The 18,051-nt window shown below is 39.9% G+C and overlaps 1 protein-coding gene across 2 annotated transcripts in view; it reads left to right on the top strand.

Moving 5' to 3' along the window:
* PPP3CA (protein phosphatase 3 catalytic subunit alpha) overlaps nucleotides 1-18,051 on the top strand; it is a 197,155-nt gene that overhangs the window by 79,556 nt on the left and 99,548 nt on the right. For both annotated transcript variants that reach the window (XM_056333780.1, XM_056333790.1), the window contains exon 2: nucleotides 3,495-3,695. In XM_056333780.1, coding sequence (XP_056189755.1) covers nucleotides 3,495-3,695 — 201 coding nt within the window. The remainder of the gene's footprint in view (nucleotides 1-3,494; nucleotides 3,696-18,051) is intronic.

Raw genomic sequence — 18,051 nt, 5'->3', positions numbered from 1 at the left:
GAAACTCCAACACAAAAAAGAATTCTACAGAAGATGGAACAAGAACAGGTAGCCTGGGAGGAATTTGTCTGAGCAGGGATCAGGTGAGGAAAGCTAAGGCCCTGCTAGAATTAAATCTGACCAGGAATGTCAAGGGCAACAAGAAAAGCTTATGTGGGTACATCAGTGATAAAAGGAAGGCTAGGGAAAATGAGGGCCCTCTCTGGAAGGAAGCAGGAGACCTGGTTACCTGAGATATGGGGAAGGCTGAGGTACTCAATGACTTTATTGCCTTGTTTTTCACTGGCAAGTGCTCCAGCCACACTGCCCAAGTTGAAGAAGGCAAAGGCAGGGACTGGGAGAATGAAAAACTACCTACTGTAGGAGAAGGTCAGGTTGAAGACCATCTAAGGAGCCTGAAGATGCACAAGTCTATGGGATCTGATGAGATGCATCTGCAGGTTCTGAGGGAGCTGGTGGATGAAGTTGCTAAGCCCCTATCCATCATATTTAAGAGGTCATGGCACTCAGGTGAAGTTCCCACTGACTGGAAAAGGGAAACGTAACCCCCCTTTTTAAAAAGGAAAATAAGGAAGGCCTGAGGAACTACAGGGCAGTCAGTCTCATCTCTCTGCCCAGCAAGATCAAGGAGCTGATCCTCCTGGAAACTATGCCAGTATTGGGACCAGTGCTGTTTAATTTCTTTGTCAGTGACATAGACAGTGGGATTGAGTGCACCTGCAGCAGGTTTGCTGATGACACCAAGCTGTGTGGTGCAGTTGACACGCTGGAGGGAAGGGATGCCATCCGGAGGGACCTCGACAGGCTTGAGAGGTGGACCCGTGTGAACCCCATCAAGTTCAACAAGGCCAGGTGCATGGTCCTGCACATGGGTGAGGGCCATCTCAAGTACAAATGTAGGCTGGGTCGGGAATGGATTGAGAGCAGCCCCGAGGAGAAAGACTTTTGGGGGGAGGTGGGGGGGGGTGGCGGGGATCATTAACAAGAAGTAACAAGAAGCTCAGTGTGACCAGGCAATGTGTGCCTGCAGCCCAGAAAGCCAACCATATGCTGGGCCGCATCAAAAGAAGCGTGGCCAGCAGGTCAAGGGAGGCGGTTCTCCCCCTCTGCTCTGCTCTCGTGAGACCCCACCTGGCAGACTGCCTTCAGCTCTGGGGCTCCCAACATAAGGAGGGCATGGAGCTGCTGGAGTGGGTCCAGAGGAGGGCCACAAAGATGATGAGAGGGCTGGAGCACCTCTCCTGTGAAGACAGGCTGAGAGAGTTGGGGTGGTTCAGCCTGCAGAAGGGAAGGCTCTGCGGACACCTTATTGCAGCCTTCCAGTACCTAAAGGGGACTTACAGGGAAGCTGGAGAGAGACTTTTTGCAAGGGCCTGTAGTGCCAGGGCAAGGGGGAATGGCTTATTACTGAAAGAGGGTAGATATAGATTAGATATTAGGAAGAAATTCTTTACTGTGAGGGTGGTGAGGCACTGGAACAGGTGGCCCAGAGCAGCTGTGGATGCCCCATCCGTGGCCGTGTTCAGGGCCAGGCTGGATGGGGTTTTGAGCAATGTGATCTGGTGGAAGGTGTCCCTGCCCATGGCAGGGGGTTGGGACTAGATGATCTTTAATGTCCCTTCTGACCCAAACCATTCTGTGGTTCTGTGATATAGGTACCTTGCTTTTGAGGGTCTGCTGCAGATATATGAAAGATTGACAAAGCATATAACCTATTTTTTGTGAATGTCATGAGATGGGGTTAACTGCAGTAGCTGCAGAGAAGGGGGTGAGGTTTTTATCTTTAACAGCCTACCTCTTGCAGAAGTACCATTTAAAACATAAACTAATTTCAAGTGGTCTAGTTCTTGTCAGTTGAGTGAGAGGTTTGCCATGGCTCTGTGGCAGGGCTTTCCAGAGCTGAGGACTGTATTTTAACTTCGATGTTGGTTGTAGGTCTCATTGCTTCAGGAGAATCCCAGTGATGTCTGGGACATCACAAACATTCACCTTTTCCCTGTTTTGTGCCATGTTTAAGTCTGAGAGCAGTTGGACTTCAGTGTATTGGTAAGACCCACATTCATTAGTCCCACCAGACTATTTCAGTAAATGGATTGCTGGAGCTGGTGCAGTAAAAAGGAGAAAAAAAAAAAAAGAAATTGAGCTCCACGCCCCACCCCCCCCCCCCCAAAAAAAAAAAAAAAAAGCCCAGCATTTTCTGAAGATGCTTGTGTTTAAAATAGCAGTGGAAAATAACTGCATGAAGTGAAATTGTTTATTATCTGCTCTGTTGTTACTTCTAGTGTAAGTGAAGAGTTCTTGGCTTGGGCTTTAAATGAGGTGTGCGATCTGTGGGCTGTTTCTGAAGTACACTGATTGTTAGCTTCAGTTTCCTTCTTATTTCACAGATACATTGATCTGCTGCATTAGGGTTTTGTGTCTCACAATGTGACAGAGCTGCCAGTAAGACACTCCACGGGACACAAGGCCCTTTGGCAGGGACAGGGCTGCACTGCAGATGTGGCCAGCTGGGACCAGCCCAGAGCTCCCTGCTCGGAGCTCCCAAACAACCTGACCCTCCCGCAGCTGTGGCAGGGATCAGTGTAATTACCCTGTGGCTGGTGAGGCAGGCAGTGCCTAATGCCACTCTGATTGAACTGTGAGGGAAAGGGGATTAAGCTGGGATAACACTCCAGCGTCATCCTGGCAGCTGACAGCATCAACTTCAAGCCTTCTCGCTCCAGCTGGCTCCAAGAGTGTGAGAGCAGAAGCATCTGAAGTTTGCTGTATGCCTCAGACCTTACGTGACAGCAGTACGCAGCTTGCTAGTTGCTGCCATGTTGCTAGGGTAACCTGCCTATTTATTCATTTATTTCCAACTTCAGTCTGATGCATCCTCTGCCCTGCCTTTGCTGGAGTGGTCTGTTTGGCACTCAGGACCGCTTTGATGGGCTTCAAATGTATCTTGAGTAGCTAACTATTATGCAGGGAAGACATCTTCTATCTCCCTGTCCCAACTTGTTAGAGAGAGGTCTGTCTTGGATTTTAGCATATTAATTGGAGTGTATCTATGTATGTCCATGCAGGGAAATTAAATATTGCACTTGTTTGTGCATCTTATGCTCTTAATGGAAGGAAGTGTTATATCAGTGTTCTCTAGTGCTGCTAGAGCAGTTTAAGCTTTATTCCCTTCTTTCCCCGATATTCCCATGCCTTTTGGGGGGGGCTTGTTTGAAGGTATCTACCTGTAAATATGGCCTAAATCTTCCTCTCAGTTTTTTTTATAAGGATGAATTAGTTGTTCTTGCATGCATGAATAATGTTGCCAGCAGAATACATGCACTTTAATGGTATCTTTGATAATCTGTGTACAATTTAAACTACAAATTATGAGACAGTAGAAAATCCATGTTAACACTGCTTTGCAGCAGAGGTGTCTTTTGAAATGTGTCATTATCAGCAATAGAGCCTTTGCTGTAAAAAGTGACCAGATACTTTTGTTTTTTTCCACTCAGCTGTCCCATTTCCTCCAAGTCACCGGCTCACAGCTAAGGAAGTATTTGATAATGATGGAAAACCTCGTGTGGATATCTTAAAGGCACACCTTATGAAAGAAGGGAGACTGGAAGAGAGCGTTGCTTTGAGAATAATAACAGAGGGAGCTTCAATTCTCCGTCAGGAAAAAAATTTGCTGGACATAGATGCACCAGTCACAGGTTAGTATGGAGTTACGGTGATGGACGGGATGATTGCTGGTTTGGGATGTGTTAAGTAATACATTAGTGTATGTGGCTTCCTAAGGAGCTGAAAGGCAGCTTGAAAATATTTTTTTTTTCTCCAGTATTTGATTCTCTTTTTGTCTGCTACCACTAGGATAATGGAGGCCATCAAGCAGCTTGTAAATTAGAGGAAAGGATCACATCTGCTGAGCCTTCTGTTTCTAAGGCAGAGAACATTTTTAGTTGTTAGAAGATCAGAACTTTCTTAAACTTCAGAAAATATCTGGGCTTCGCACCACGTATTAATTCCGTGATTTTATAGATGTAATTTACCATAGTAGCACTGTTCAGACATACAGACAGTGTTGGGCTCTGAAGGAACAATGGTGTCAGAGTAAATGGAAATTTTAATTAAATGCTAAAGGAAAATAACAAGTGCAGTGTAAAGGAAAAAAATTAGCAGAATCCCAGTTTGTGTTGCCTGGGGGATTAATGAATTCTGCTGGTTGCAGAACCCATCCTGCCCTTGACTATCAAACACTACCACCCACTCATTAATCCTCAGGAAATGCCTTATACTTTGAATTTCCTTCTCTAATTGTCTCCTGCCTCTGACTGCATTCTGAATGTATGAATGCATTTGCTTGCTGTAATGTGCCTCCTCCTCTGTTTTGTTGTTGTTATTGGATATGAATGGATTTTTGGCAAGAAATTTTCTGTGGCATAGAAAGTTAGCTGTGGGGCAAAAAGTAACTGATTCCAGCCAGCTTGAACTATGAAAACGAAGTACAAAACTCTGTTTAAGAAGGCAGGTTTTTTTGTCACTTTTGTTTCTGGAGAGACCTAACAAAGATTAAAGAAATAGGTTCATCTGCTGCAGAAGAATGGTTACCTGTCTTTATCATTAGTACTGGTAGCATTCACCAAAAACTATACGGAAGCAGCAAAACCTTCATTTTCAGGAAATCTCTGAAGAGCATAGTATCCAGACTAGAATGATGCACAAGTTATTAAAGCTTGTAATTTTAAAAATGACATTGAAATAGGGGATTGTAGATTGACCTGGAGAGGTAATGTGTATCATCTTTTATGTAATAATTAGCTTGTCATACTGCCATACAATTCTGATGGAAAAGACGTCAATCATGTTGTGGCTTATGTATGAATAAAGGAAATAGGATGAATAAAAAGATCCCGAGTAGGCTAGGAGTGAAGCTCTGCAGACGTTTTCTTTGACACTTTAGGATAAATGAAAGAAGTCATAGAGGTGTGCAATACCATGTCCATAACTGAGTAGCAGACATTCAGAAAATTCTACTTTTCTGTAGATTTTTTTCCTTCTATTTGAGTGTAATTTTTTAAAATCCATTGAGTGGTGTAGACTGTAGGAGGATAGGTGTGGTGTGGTGTGTCCTGGCTGATTTCTATAAGTCCATGTTTAATGTGTTCTCTCTGTCTGTCTTTTAAATTTTTCTCTTTAGATTTTTTTCTTAAATGCTTTTGAAGGTATCGGAATTGTTCTGAATTATATTTTGGAGATTAATCTCCTGAAGGTTACCCCATTGTATAACACTGGTATAATTTAAGTCTTTGATTCTTTTTTCAGTTGAGCCTACACATTGCTTTGTTCCTGCTTTTGAAATTATTCTCATGCAGTGATTGTGATCAGCAGTCTTCGGGGTGGCTACTGTCTTTTAAACTAGCGTAGGAAAGCTGGGCTCCTAATGCTTGTTAGCACTTCTCAGCTACCCCGCTAATGTTCTATATGAACAAACATGAAAGCTGGAGCTATGAAAGCAATCATCAAAAGAAGAAAAAAAAATTATGAGGGGGCGGTTGGGAAAGCTTGTGAAGCATGTTGTTGTGGGCCTGACAGTTTTCTTTGCATGAGTAGTATGACAGCAGGTGACTAGATAAAGAGAGTATCAGTTGACCAATGATGTGGTCGAAGTGCAAGATACACAGGCAATCAAGAGATAACTATGGAGTACAAGAAAGCTTTTTTCAAATGTATGGAAGAACAAACAAAATCACTGACAGAGTGGAGAAGAAAATAAGTTTTAGATTTTAGGCATGGCAAACAGGCTTGTTGGAGTGACAGTCATAAATCATTAATATGGGGTGCTTTGTGTGAGATGCATTCATCTTTTAGAAACATATCCCTATAGCTGGGTAATGAGATGGTGATCATCAAAAAGGGGAGGTATAACAGCAAAACTGTTGAAATAAGAGCACTGTGGGTTAGTACAGTGATATGCTTGATAAATGGTAAAGAACATGCAAAGTTTTTTCATAAAGCCTTGTGTAGCCATCCCTCAGCTCAAAATTTATTCTGTTTATTTTAAGGGGTGATATAATTGTCCTCAGAAAAAATATCAGAGTTGTGTTTATAAGCAAAGTCACGTGAAACAAAGTGGGTACATAGAAGACCTGGATTTGAAGGAGATGATTTGTGTGATGGGGGGAGACATACAAACAGCCTTAATGTGGAATGCAAAGTCCATTATTTTGCATTTATGTGTGAAACTTACTCTGTGTCTGTAGTTAGCTGGAAGCACCAATGTGACACTCACTTTGAAGTAATACATTTTGTTTTCAAATTTGGCAAGGTTATAAGCCTTTTGAATTATTGCTAATTAATTTGCAACCTTTAGCTCAAATTCTGTCATTTGCTACATACATATGTACATGCATGGATGGTTTGCTACAGTTCTGGCTTATAACCCAGGTGAACTATTTCTGCATTTGTTAGACAGATTGGCTGTTCACTGGGTATAAATCTCAACAGAGCTGGGACTAAGGAAAGACTCAGAGTCTTCTGCTATCAGGACTCTTCTTGCATCTGGGAAGTGTTGAGGCAACTTTGTCTTGACTTGTGCATGTGAGTTGGGAAGGATGGAGAGAATTAGGTCAAAAGAAGTGAGTGTATTGAGTGGGAGGCTGAAAGTAGGGGTGAGTAGTGACAGGCTGCTCAAGAGATGACAAGGAGGTGATTGAGAATGGCCACTTGACTTGAAGATGAGTATGTGATAGAGGTGAAAAGCTTGGGAGACAAGAAAATGGCCAAGAGGCTGTCAGAGGTTGTCAGGGGATGGCTGGGCAGGCAAAGTAGGAGGATCAGCAAGAGGCTGACAGTATTTGGACTAGTATTGGGACTAGCTGGGCAAGGCATCTGCTCTGTCACCTGCTCTGGGAGGTGAAGGGGCATATGGTGGAATGGGCCTGGCTGTAGAGCAACAGCTGTGGTAGAAGCAGTTACTAGTATAGATCTGTCTCATGACTGGAAGCAGTGAGGGGTTGGCACAAGGGTTGCGAAGTAATCTGGGTTTCCAGTGTGGGGAAGAAGCGAGCCAGGCACCCTGGGCTACCAGGATGCTTTCCAGTTGTCTGCAGCACCATGGGGAGTGTCCATGCCGACCTTCACCCACCAGGGAATGGGCAGATGGCAAGGAGACAGGGAACCACCTTTCACAGATGGATTGTTCCTGACTTCTTCATCTATACCCTCTTCTTTTGGAGGCATGTGGTCTTTGTCTTAAGCTTGTGGGTTTAATGAGGTTGATCTACCACCAGATTACAGCTGTTCAGTGTTCAGATGAAAGACTTCTCTGTGGCAGCCTTAGAATTTCCAGTCCTGATTTATGTTCATAACAGTATAATGACACATGGAGAAATGGGCTCATTTTTAATTGATTTTTTTTTCTAGAAAGCTAAGGAAGTATATGTCTGAACCTCCCTGATGGCAATATTTACTGAAGTCACGCTCCAAAGAACAGTTGGGAATGCAAGATTTTGGATTACCTGGATAGCTTTATGTGGCTTTATTATATAGGTTCATAACTATAACAGAGTGGTTCTGGGTAACTGATGTATGCTACCCTTTGCATGACGAGTAATTACCTGCTTGTTTTTGTGGACCCTCACTTCCAGATCTAAAACCTGCTGTTCTTCAGTACTGAGCACTCTTAACTGCATGCCAAACATGTGTCCCTTTGATTTCAGTGCATGGGTAACTTTCTCTGTGCGTGAATATACGAGAATACCTCTGTATATTCAAGAACTATCTATAAGATAAGTTCTTGGGATTTTTGAATGTTTTATGTCAGAAAAATGAATTTAGGTAAAGTTTTGATGGCAACGTTGCCTTGTTTGGCTCCCAGTAAAATGGATCCTTTACCTCACCTGTGTGTTGAACACAGTAATTAACACAGGTCTTTAGTAATTATGAAATACTGTTATACTGGGTGGTGTTGCAAGACTGTGAGCAAGCTGATCATGCTGTCTTCAGAGTAAGGTTCATAAACAGTTTGTAGCTAAAGCGTATTTCACACAATGAAGAGAACACAACTTGAAAGTTGCTCACTGGGTGAATATTCTGTCCACTGCATGGAAAAGAGCAGAAAGTGACTATATAATTAAGGAATCTGTAGCATGATGCATATGCAGGAGAGGTTGTACTTGAAACCTTAATTCTGTCACATCCTAAATATGGATATTTTTTATTTTTGCCAAAATTTGTAGTGTTTACTTTAATTACTAGGTGTGTGATTTATTGACATTAGTGGGCCTCAGTTCAGTGGTCCTTTACAAAGCAACTGAACCTGCACTTTTGGAACATGGTAAATTGTTGTTTTCCAACATCTGCAAAAATTACCAGCTACAGGAGGTTAAATGGCTTTACTAATCTGGAGGGGCTAGGATTAAAATACAAGAACCCAAAGGTCGTGTTGCAGAATTTGTTGTCACCAGCTATTTTGGTGTTCAAAAACCAGCCAATTCCAGCTTCAAAGCTAGATCTAATTTTGAAGTTGGCCCTGTTTTGAGCAGAGGAGGTTGTTCTAGATGACATTCCCACCTTAACTTTTCTGTGATTTTTAATTTATACCTCCTTAAATAACATACTTAACTAGAGGGTAGACCTAGAACTCTAAGTGGTATGTTTGTTTAATATCTATTATTGTGTGTGTTTGTACCTTTTGGATTATTTTTCTTGAGGATATTGTTAGATTTTAAAAAATACTGAATGAAAATAGCATATCTCTTGCATATATGACTGCACAAGTGAATAAGCTAGTCAGAGGTGTGTGTTGGTGTTTTTCAGGTAAGTCTTTTTTTTCCCTGTCAATGTCCGTTTAAAAAGTAATTGCTCTGTTTCTTCTTGTAACATTTGACATCTCTCATTTTTTGTACGCAGTGTGCATTCCCTTTGCTTAGTCTCTGCCCATAGTTATTTACAAGACCTTCCTCCAGTAAACTAAGAACAAAAAACCCTAAGTCATATTCATCTTTATAGACTTGTGCTTTTTTGCATGTGATGATTTTCTGTAATGTATGAACATTACCAAGGCAGCTGCCTGTGTACAGATGTTCTCAATTCTGTTTCTGTGGGTGCCACCAGCAGCAGTGGCAACGATAATGGTTTCTGGCCTGGTAACAATAGTCAGGCCATGTGCAGGCACAGGGGGCAGCATCTGTCAGTCCCTCATTTAGAAAAAATAGGAAATAGGTAAAACAAGCATATAATCTTCTTCTGAACCTTCAGTACTTTACTGAGAAAGCCCTGACCCTGCTGTCCTGTGTTCAAAGCTTCCTGAAATGCCAGGTGCATGCAGCTTGGTATGTGAGGATAGGAGAGCACTGGATAAAGACAGAATAAAAGCTTACTGTTGCAGTGTAGGAAGTTTCAGTTTCTACAGGTCTTTTCCTTGGCCATATATTCCTCTACTAACTCCTGGTTTTGCAGTTCATGCATTTATGGATGTGGTAGATACAAGGAAACCACTGTTCCTTGATATTCTCTTTGCATTGCGTAATGTAAGGTAGGGTGTGTATGTATTTCCAGTAGGTATATAAGAACTAACCTTGTGCGTACTAAGGGGGAATACATCCACTTGCAGTTTCATTGTAATGTCTTTGAGTAAAAATTCTATTGGATTGGTTGAATGTTGCGGCAGTATGGATTTACAACTTACTTGATTTGCTTGTAATGTTTGTATTGTCATAAGCATGCTGAGAGTTTTTGCAAGTTGAACTCTAAATTGATGGGAAGGGAGACATTTTGGGCATTTGGGGATAGCCTCTGTCAGAGCTGCAGCAACTCTGGTGACCTTCAGAAACCTCTGCTGCATTATAGGCCCATAAAAACTATAGAGGGAGTGCCCTTTCCTGCCAGCACGTGCCTTTGAGGTCTTTGAGGCGTCCAGGTATTCTCTGGATATGTTATTTCATGGGATGGTAGGGTCTCCTAGGCCTGAACATTTCCTCATGTTCCACATAATTTTTCCTTTGCCTAATTTCTCTACTTAAGTAGCATAAAATAATATTAGTAGGTTGCTAGTGCTGTGCAAATTACAACTTTGTAAAAATCAAGAATGTCTAGCTAAAGTGATCAATGCTAAGGCAAGCTACTAGAAGCATTTATGCCCACATTATAGTAAAAAGACAATCATGTTTAAAATTGCATTGAACTGTAGCACATGTAAATAATCTGATGCAATGGAGAGTCAAACTAAAACAGTTCTTTCTGATTTTTACCTTTGAAGCAGTTTAAGATAGAATTCCAGTATGGAAAATAAACAAGATTTCTTATCAGGGACCTACATGTCCTATGAGATCTAAGCATATTAGCACAAATCAAAGTTTGTCTGAAATTAATGTTTCAGTAAAAGCACGTTTAGTTAAAACTTCTCTATTTCTCACTTAAGTAATTTACTTTATACTCTAAACTTAATATACCATGATTACTGTTGAGGCAACTCTTTTGAATTTCCAGGACAGTGTTGTAACTAAAATATTTACTTACGTGTCATGAAAATAGCATATACATGATCAAATTTTAAATCTTCATCCTGAGTGGCTTGTGTCTTCACATTCCCAAATCTAAAAGCTTTAATGCCCATTTGAAGCCTAGATGCCTGCAGCTTCTGAGGGTAAGTGTTAACCAGAAGAATTATTATTTTCCCTTCTTTGCCATAATGCGCATACTCATTAGTTATCTTTAAAAAAATCTTTAATATTGTTTGTTATACTAAGAGTATGTAAGTGATGGCATCTGCCCTCCAAACAGGTTACAGTTCAACACTTTTTTTCTGTATCTTAGCCAAGTAATGGTATCTTTCAGTTTTGAATAACTTCTTTAGCTGTTTTAACTGCTTTGGTATTCCTTCAGAAAATGTCCTGGAATTTTGTTTGTTCAAGCCTTTTAAGGCATGAGTCCCAAATGTTTCTGGTATAACTACAACATTTTGACTTTCTGTGTTACTCTGGTATACGTTCCCTGTGTGGACCAGTAACATCTGAGCACCGCACACATTTCAGCAAATTATTCTTGCTCTCAGAAGAAATTGCTTGCAGTGAATTCTCCTGCATCATAGGAAAATGAACTTTGGCTGCCCTGAGGTAACTGTCGGTTTGAAATAAACTTTTGACTGGTTTCTTCTTAGTATCAATTCACAATCTCATTTGTGTAAATAACATGACATTTCAACAGAACAGGTTGAAACCACCTCCAAGAGGAGGAAGGGGAAAGTATCAACAGCACCATCTACTCTTGCATCCTGCTTGAAAACAAATCATAGTCTAAATCTTTTTACAAGCCTGTATAAGGCAGGTGTATTCTCTGACTTAAAAATAAATCTCTGACATAAATAGTGAATTAGACTTTATGAAGAAATATTTCCCATCATTTTTTAAAATGTTAATATACTCTTTTTCTCAATGTGCGCATGAGCACAGTTTGCTGTTCAAATAATTATTTCTCTTTACATATTGCTGTTGAATGTGTTATTAAAATACAGAGAACCTGCACGTTAAACTCCTGTTAAAAATAATTTGTGATATAAACATACTGTTGAACAGCTAAAGTGAATTTGATTGGATCCTTTAATTGGATTGCTGATTAAAACTGACACTGTTCCAGCTATTTTGCATGCTTTATTGAGAACTCATAATACATCAAATCACTTGTGGCTTAAAAACTGCGACTTCGGAAAGAAAGTGAAGATGTAAGGCTGTACGTATTCAGGTGTGTGTTTGTTTTTTATTTGTTCCTTCCATAAATGCTTCTGTCAGTTCCAGATATAGATTGAAATATGCCTGCCTGTATCCCTGGTAGAACAAAGTGATTGCATCTTGTAGCTTAATTGAGCTGCTTCAGACATTAGCATCTGACATTTTGGCAGAGCTGATGTTTTCTAGTAGTGACTGCTTAAATCTATCATTATTGCCAAGACAGTGGACACTACAGATCGTATTCTCTACAACTACCTCCCTTGTTCTTACAAATAATCCATCTATAGTTAACTTGCTTTGGTGCAAAAATCATAGTCAAATAAACTGGAGTGAAATTGTGGAATCTGAGATGCCCTTCAGATATGGAGCTTAATTTGATGCTGTGAAATGGAGGAACAAATATGTGTTGGGCTTCAAGTCAGTACAGAAATTGCACTGATTAAAAAATAACCAGCAAAAATAAAAAAAACCCACAACTGCTTCCAAATATCTAAGTCTTTAGGACTTCATTAGTCTTACCTTTTATTTACCATGTGGGTGCTGCTTCATCATGTAAAAATACTGACGGAACAATATAGCATGTTAGCATTTCTTGTAGGGCTGTTCCAAGAAGACATAAATACCATTACTATGATGTACTATTGTAGTTTCTCGAAGATTTTTCTGAAACTTGTACATCAGGTTTTTTATTTGTTTTGCAATTGTGTAGTCAGTGGCACAATTTTAGTTAGGACTGGGTAGTTCTGGGTCTTAGACACTTGGATTATTTTTTGAAAATAACCATGACGCTTGCACTGTGTAATCCTCATTAGAAAGAAAGAGATCTTTTGTTCTTGCCTTTCATGTCCTCTTAGTTTTGCTTAGTTATTCCTCCTTTTGATTCTGGCCTCAGGTTAATTTAACTCAATCTTAGGTCATAGTTTATATTGGCAAGGGGTGTGGGAATGCAGTGGGATCACTGTTGAAATTGCAGCCACCCACATTCCTTCCTTCCCCATTTTGGATGGAGGAGCTACTGAAATGAGTAAGACCTAGAAGGGGGCAGAGGGAAATTCCAGGATATGTTTACCTTCCCCCCCAGCAAAACAAAAATCTGCCAGTCACATATGAACCTGCACTCCCCACTTCGTGTGTGCGTGATGCTGGAAGGAGGATTGTTTCTGTCTTAATCACACTTTACCTGCAACAGTTGTAGAGCAGCTGTAGTGTTGAAGTCAAGCCAGGAACAGCTATGGGAGAGAAGAGGAGGAACTAAAGAGTGCAAGGGGGTGGACTGATAGCAAGACAGAGACAAACAGTGTTTTGTGTCAGCTGACCATTGCCACTTGGTGGAGGTACCACTATGTTGATGTGATTTGGGAGTCACTGTACAGATGTGTGCCCCTGTTGTTTAGAGCCCGGCAGTGCTTTTGGAGCTTAACACCAGCCATCTCTTGCCTTGTTCTGTGCTTTATGTTTGTGTGTCTAACCTCTCACCAAAACCTGACTGTGAAGCACTGGCAAGTGAAAAAGAGATAATTAGTAAATTAATTCCCAAGAGATATTATAAACATTACCTGTCATCACTTAGGAAGAGCATAACTGAGAGAGCATCAGAAGTTGTAAATCATGCTTATAGAAGGATTTTATTCTGGGGTGGGTTGCTCCTTACTTCGTCCTGCCTTTAGATGCTTTTTCATAAGCATTTTAATTTTTCTAAAAAATGCTGCCAGAGGTGAGACAGATACTTTCTCTGTTTAGTTTTCTACAGTTTATCTAGAAAAAACATTTCTAGAATAATTCCCAAGTGTATATGGTATCCTCTGTGAAGATACTGCCTTTTTAAATGAAAAAAAACCCCAACCCTCTATAGTTTTAAATAGTTTAATTATTTTTTAAAAACCCTCATATTCTTAAATTGTGTTTAAACTCTGTAAAATTTATGCTTACTAAATAAATGCTCCAATCGTGAAAATTAATTATGCTGAACAGGAGCATGTTTTCAATCTGCAGTTGCCTTTGGAAAGTCTTGGGAAGTGTCATAGGGGATTGTGGAAATAGTGTATGTGATTTATACTAGAGTGTGTCAAGCCATGGCATTCTTCTTCTGACCCAGGGGTCATTATGTGCCTTTTTTAGGGCATCAAATTGTTAAATGGTAAGTTTCAAATGGTTCTTTGGTGCTGTCTCCAGAATGACTGTGTTGGCTTCTTTGTTCTCTTAAATTTGGGCATTTAAATCTAGTTGAAATTCATGTATTGATACCACTCGGGATGCTAATTACTTCCTGAGAAAATTTTCTTGATAAGTGAGGAGGATTGTGCTCCTCATCTTCTGCCAAAGATTCAGCAAGAATTAAATTTTCAAGAGGAATCTAAATCTGAATTTTGTCATTCCACTTCTTTATTGTGTAAATAATCCCTTGAGCTCAGCAGTTGTCTAAACCTCTTGGATCACTTGATTTAAGTCAGTGTTGTTCCTTTTTGTGATTTTTTTTTTTTTTTTTAAATCCAGCTACATTGTCATCTTTAAAGCAGGCAACGCAAGAACAGTGGTAATGGATTAAGTTCCAATTTAACAGCCTGTGGCTAAGAATCAAAAGCATCCTTTTGGTGCTCAGCACAAGGGAACGTGCTGCAGAGAATCCTTCTGGCTCATTAGGTGTATCAGCACCATTGCTTTCAGATGCAACTTCTGTAAGTTGCCATGTTGAATATTTGACACTCACTCTTACTCCCCCTTCTTGCTCCAAATGCACTTCTGCAAGAAATTGTACCTTTACAAGTGGAAAACACCACAAAAGTATTGCTTTAATCAAAATGGGTTGAATTCAGAAATCCCATTGAATTGCATGTAGGAGTTCACTGCAAGAGTTTATCCAACTAGATTTTTTTTTTTTTTTCTGAAAACTCAAGGAGATAAAATTGAGCGAACTGTATCAAGATTTAGTCTTTATTAACCTGTATTAATAAACAACACTTTAAAATAGGATTTTAATATATAATATTAAAAAAAAACAAAGAAGACAACCCACAACACGTTTCAGTTCATCTTTCATGCATGTATGTTCTCTTCTGTGTTCAGTGCCATTTTGTACATACAGCCTGAGAGTTGCAGGGTGCTAGCGTGGGCTGGGGATGTTGCCAGTGGCCTTAGAAATCAATCCTGTGACTTCAGCCTTTGACGAAGTGGCAGTACAAGAACACTTCAATTTTGTTTCTGCTTGGCTTACTTTCTGTCATGGGCAATAGTCGGAGTTGTCTGTAACAATAAATTATGAAAGCTAATGTTGCTTCTTTGTTCCACTTCATTTCCTTTGGCTCTTAGCAGGCTTGAAGAGGGGAAAAAGCTAGCCTCAGTGCAGATAAACAATTAAAAGTAAAGAGAGGTAGGCTTAAGAGCTGCTTTTGAGATCAACCTATGTATCTAAAACTAGGCTATACTTTCTTTCTCCAAAAAAATCACAAAAACTCCGGTTGAAATGGGTAAAGCTCCTTTTGAAGAGAAAATCATCTTTAGATTCTAAACAAATAAGAAAATGTGTCCCTGAACCGCAATTAATTATTAGCGCCTATGACAGGTGATAGCCATTTCACCAAAATTTTACTTGATATGAGTAAACCATACATACATGGTAAACGAGTGTTCATGTGAGACTAGGTGGTATGTGTTTGGTATGTCTGGCTGCTTCCTGATGTACCTGCCATCAAGACTATATATTCTGTAATGTGCAAGAGAGAAGGAATAACCATTATGGTAAGGCCAGAACACGAAGCTCTCCAGGTGTTGCTGTAGGCATAGGCCAGACTACCACAAGTGTGGGAGAGGAGATAAGCAGAAGCAATTAATGTGAGTTAGCCTTTCATTTTGAAGTCTAATTTTCTGAGCAAGCATTTGGGAAAAATTTCAGGTTATCTTACTTGGGGACGCACTGAAAAATAAACTGGATTTGTGTGGGATTGAGGTGGCAATGAAATGATGATGATCTGCTACCTTTACTTGGTACAGATTTTTATGGCAGAAGGAAGTGTGTTTCAATTGCATAAGCAAAAAATTTTAAGTTTTTACATTAGTTGATCGAACTTTGTTTTGTGCGAGTTCTAAAACCTCAAGGGCTGTAATTTTTGTAATCTATAACAATATCAGGAATATGAATTCCTAGTTTTTATGTAAAGCTTTTTTTCTTTGAAGAGCTTTTAAGGTTTAACATTAATCGAATGTGTAAAGGTTAAAACTTTGTAGCAATAGCAGTTATTCGCTGTGCTATTGAAGCTAAATGACTCACTTTAGCTAGTTTAAACAAAATGAAAGCATTAGTCTGCCAAAAGATACCTGTCTTCTCTTACATTTCCAGGTTCTTTTGCTCTTATTTCATCACATGCTTTCCCTAGGCATCAGTGACTTATTCTCCAAACAAAAGCTTTTTTTCAGCATAGGATTTAATTCAGTAATGAAGATAATGTTATTTTTGTTATGTTCTTCCTGCATTAAGCCCTTTCCTTAAAATCACAGAATAATTTAGCTTGGCTGGTACCTTTGGTAGTCACATGGTTCTGCCCCTTGTTCAGAGCAGAGCCAGCTTCAAAGATAGATCAGGGCTAAATTCTGCTGCTGCTTTTTTCAACGAATCCATCTTCTTCCTTCTAACTTGCACACATTCCTCCTTCCCTGTTAACACCATGTTTCTGAGCAGACCTCCTACTGTTCCAACTGCATCGGGAGGGAGGGAGGTTAACTCCTCACAAAAGCCATCATATCCTTCAGACATCAAGACTATCCCTCTTAATGTCTGAGCCTGTTTTATCAATTATCCACGTTGTGCGTTTTGCTCCAAGAACCCCAGTGACTCATCTGATCTCAGACCAGTTCATCAGACTAAGCCTCTGCAATGTTTCTTTGACTCTTCATAGGAGGACTATATGCAGTTCCTTCCCCACCCCAGTGAGATTATTCTTGAAAATCTGGCCATTGAAGAGTTGCTCTCTGAGCTGTGAGTCATCTGTCTTTTCTCAAGACCAAGTCCTTTCATGAGCTATCTCTAAGAGCTATTACTCTGCAGTGCCTGACTGATGATCATTCCCCATTAAGCTTACTGAAGTATATGGAGGAGAGCATGGTGTTCAAAGGCTGTTTTGAGTACCTGCGGCTGCCTCATCTGCACCCTCCTTAACCACCTACTCTCTCTGTCTGTCTTTGGACTCACAAAGTATTGCTTACTCAAGACTTTGAAAAAAAAAGTAATCATGAAGAGGGTCCATCCTCCTGATGTGTCATTGTTTCAACTGAAACCTTGGCCTCACAGATAGGTGATATTTTAAATAAATTTTTGTGTCCTCAGGAGTACCTGGGCACAGAATCTGGCTTGCACAAAAATCTGACTGGTACCTTTATTCCATATTGAGGTGGCCCAAATCTCTTCAAACCTTTGGAAGTGAAGTATTTGGTTCAACTCACGTTAGTATTTTGGGCTGCAGGGGTGTAAAAAAGGACCTCCCCAAAGTACCTATCTACAGGGAAAGCATGGAGAAAGGTATTTCAGTAAGAAGGGTATGTTTCTAGTTGCAAGAAATGCATTAATATTGACAAGACTTTTGTGGAAAATACAGATGCTAATGCTTATAATTTCTCATATGTCTGTTCTGCTGCATTTTCCATTTTTTTTTCTTGTGCACTAGAAACCTTTTCCAGTAAATAAGTTTTTATACCTAGAGCGTACACCATATGCAATCCCAAAGCACAATTGTTACAGCTGATAAATGTGCTGTGTGGGTGCTGTATCATTTGTGAGGCTCTGGTGTATTTGCATGCATACAGAGAATTTGTGTAATTAACCACATTAAACTGAATAACACACAGCCTCCCATTGTTTTTCTTTATGGGTGTAATTAGATGCTGAGAGAACTATAGCAGGAGATAGGAACAGTTTTCTTCTGCCACCCCTCAAACAGGTTTTCAATTCCAATTAAAATAAAGTACCTTTTCAACCAGAATATGTTACTCACATGATATCTACATCATTTAGAAACAGGCATGGGAAGCCTGATTCAAAGGTAAATATTAGAAAAGAGAAAGTGGAGGAGAATAATTTAGAATCCTGAACCAATAGAAATTCAAGAGGTGATTCTTTGACTTGTTCAGTTATGCTCCAGTGAGAATTTTATACTAGAGGTCAACTAATGGGAAGAGGGGGGAACCCTGCTCACAAGAATTTGGGCACTAGAGATTTTTTTTTTTTTAGTTAAACTATATGATGTTCTTTGATACTTTGAAGAGTAAAATTTTATAGTTTTATAAATTTTTCAAAAAACCTTTATCTTATGAGACTACTTAAGGAAGAATTAATACATGACAATTTCTGGCCAAC

This window comes from Falco biarmicus, chromosome 1, assembly GCF_023638135.1.
Source record: "Falco biarmicus isolate bFalBia1 chromosome 1, bFalBia1.pri, whole genome shotgun sequence".
In the NCBI taxonomy this organism is placed as follows: Eukaryota; Metazoa; Chordata; class Aves; order Falconiformes; family Falconidae; genus Falco; species Falco biarmicus.
The sequence above is the reverse complement of the archived record's forward strand: the minus strand, read 5'-3'. Positions and strand labels throughout refer to the sequence as shown.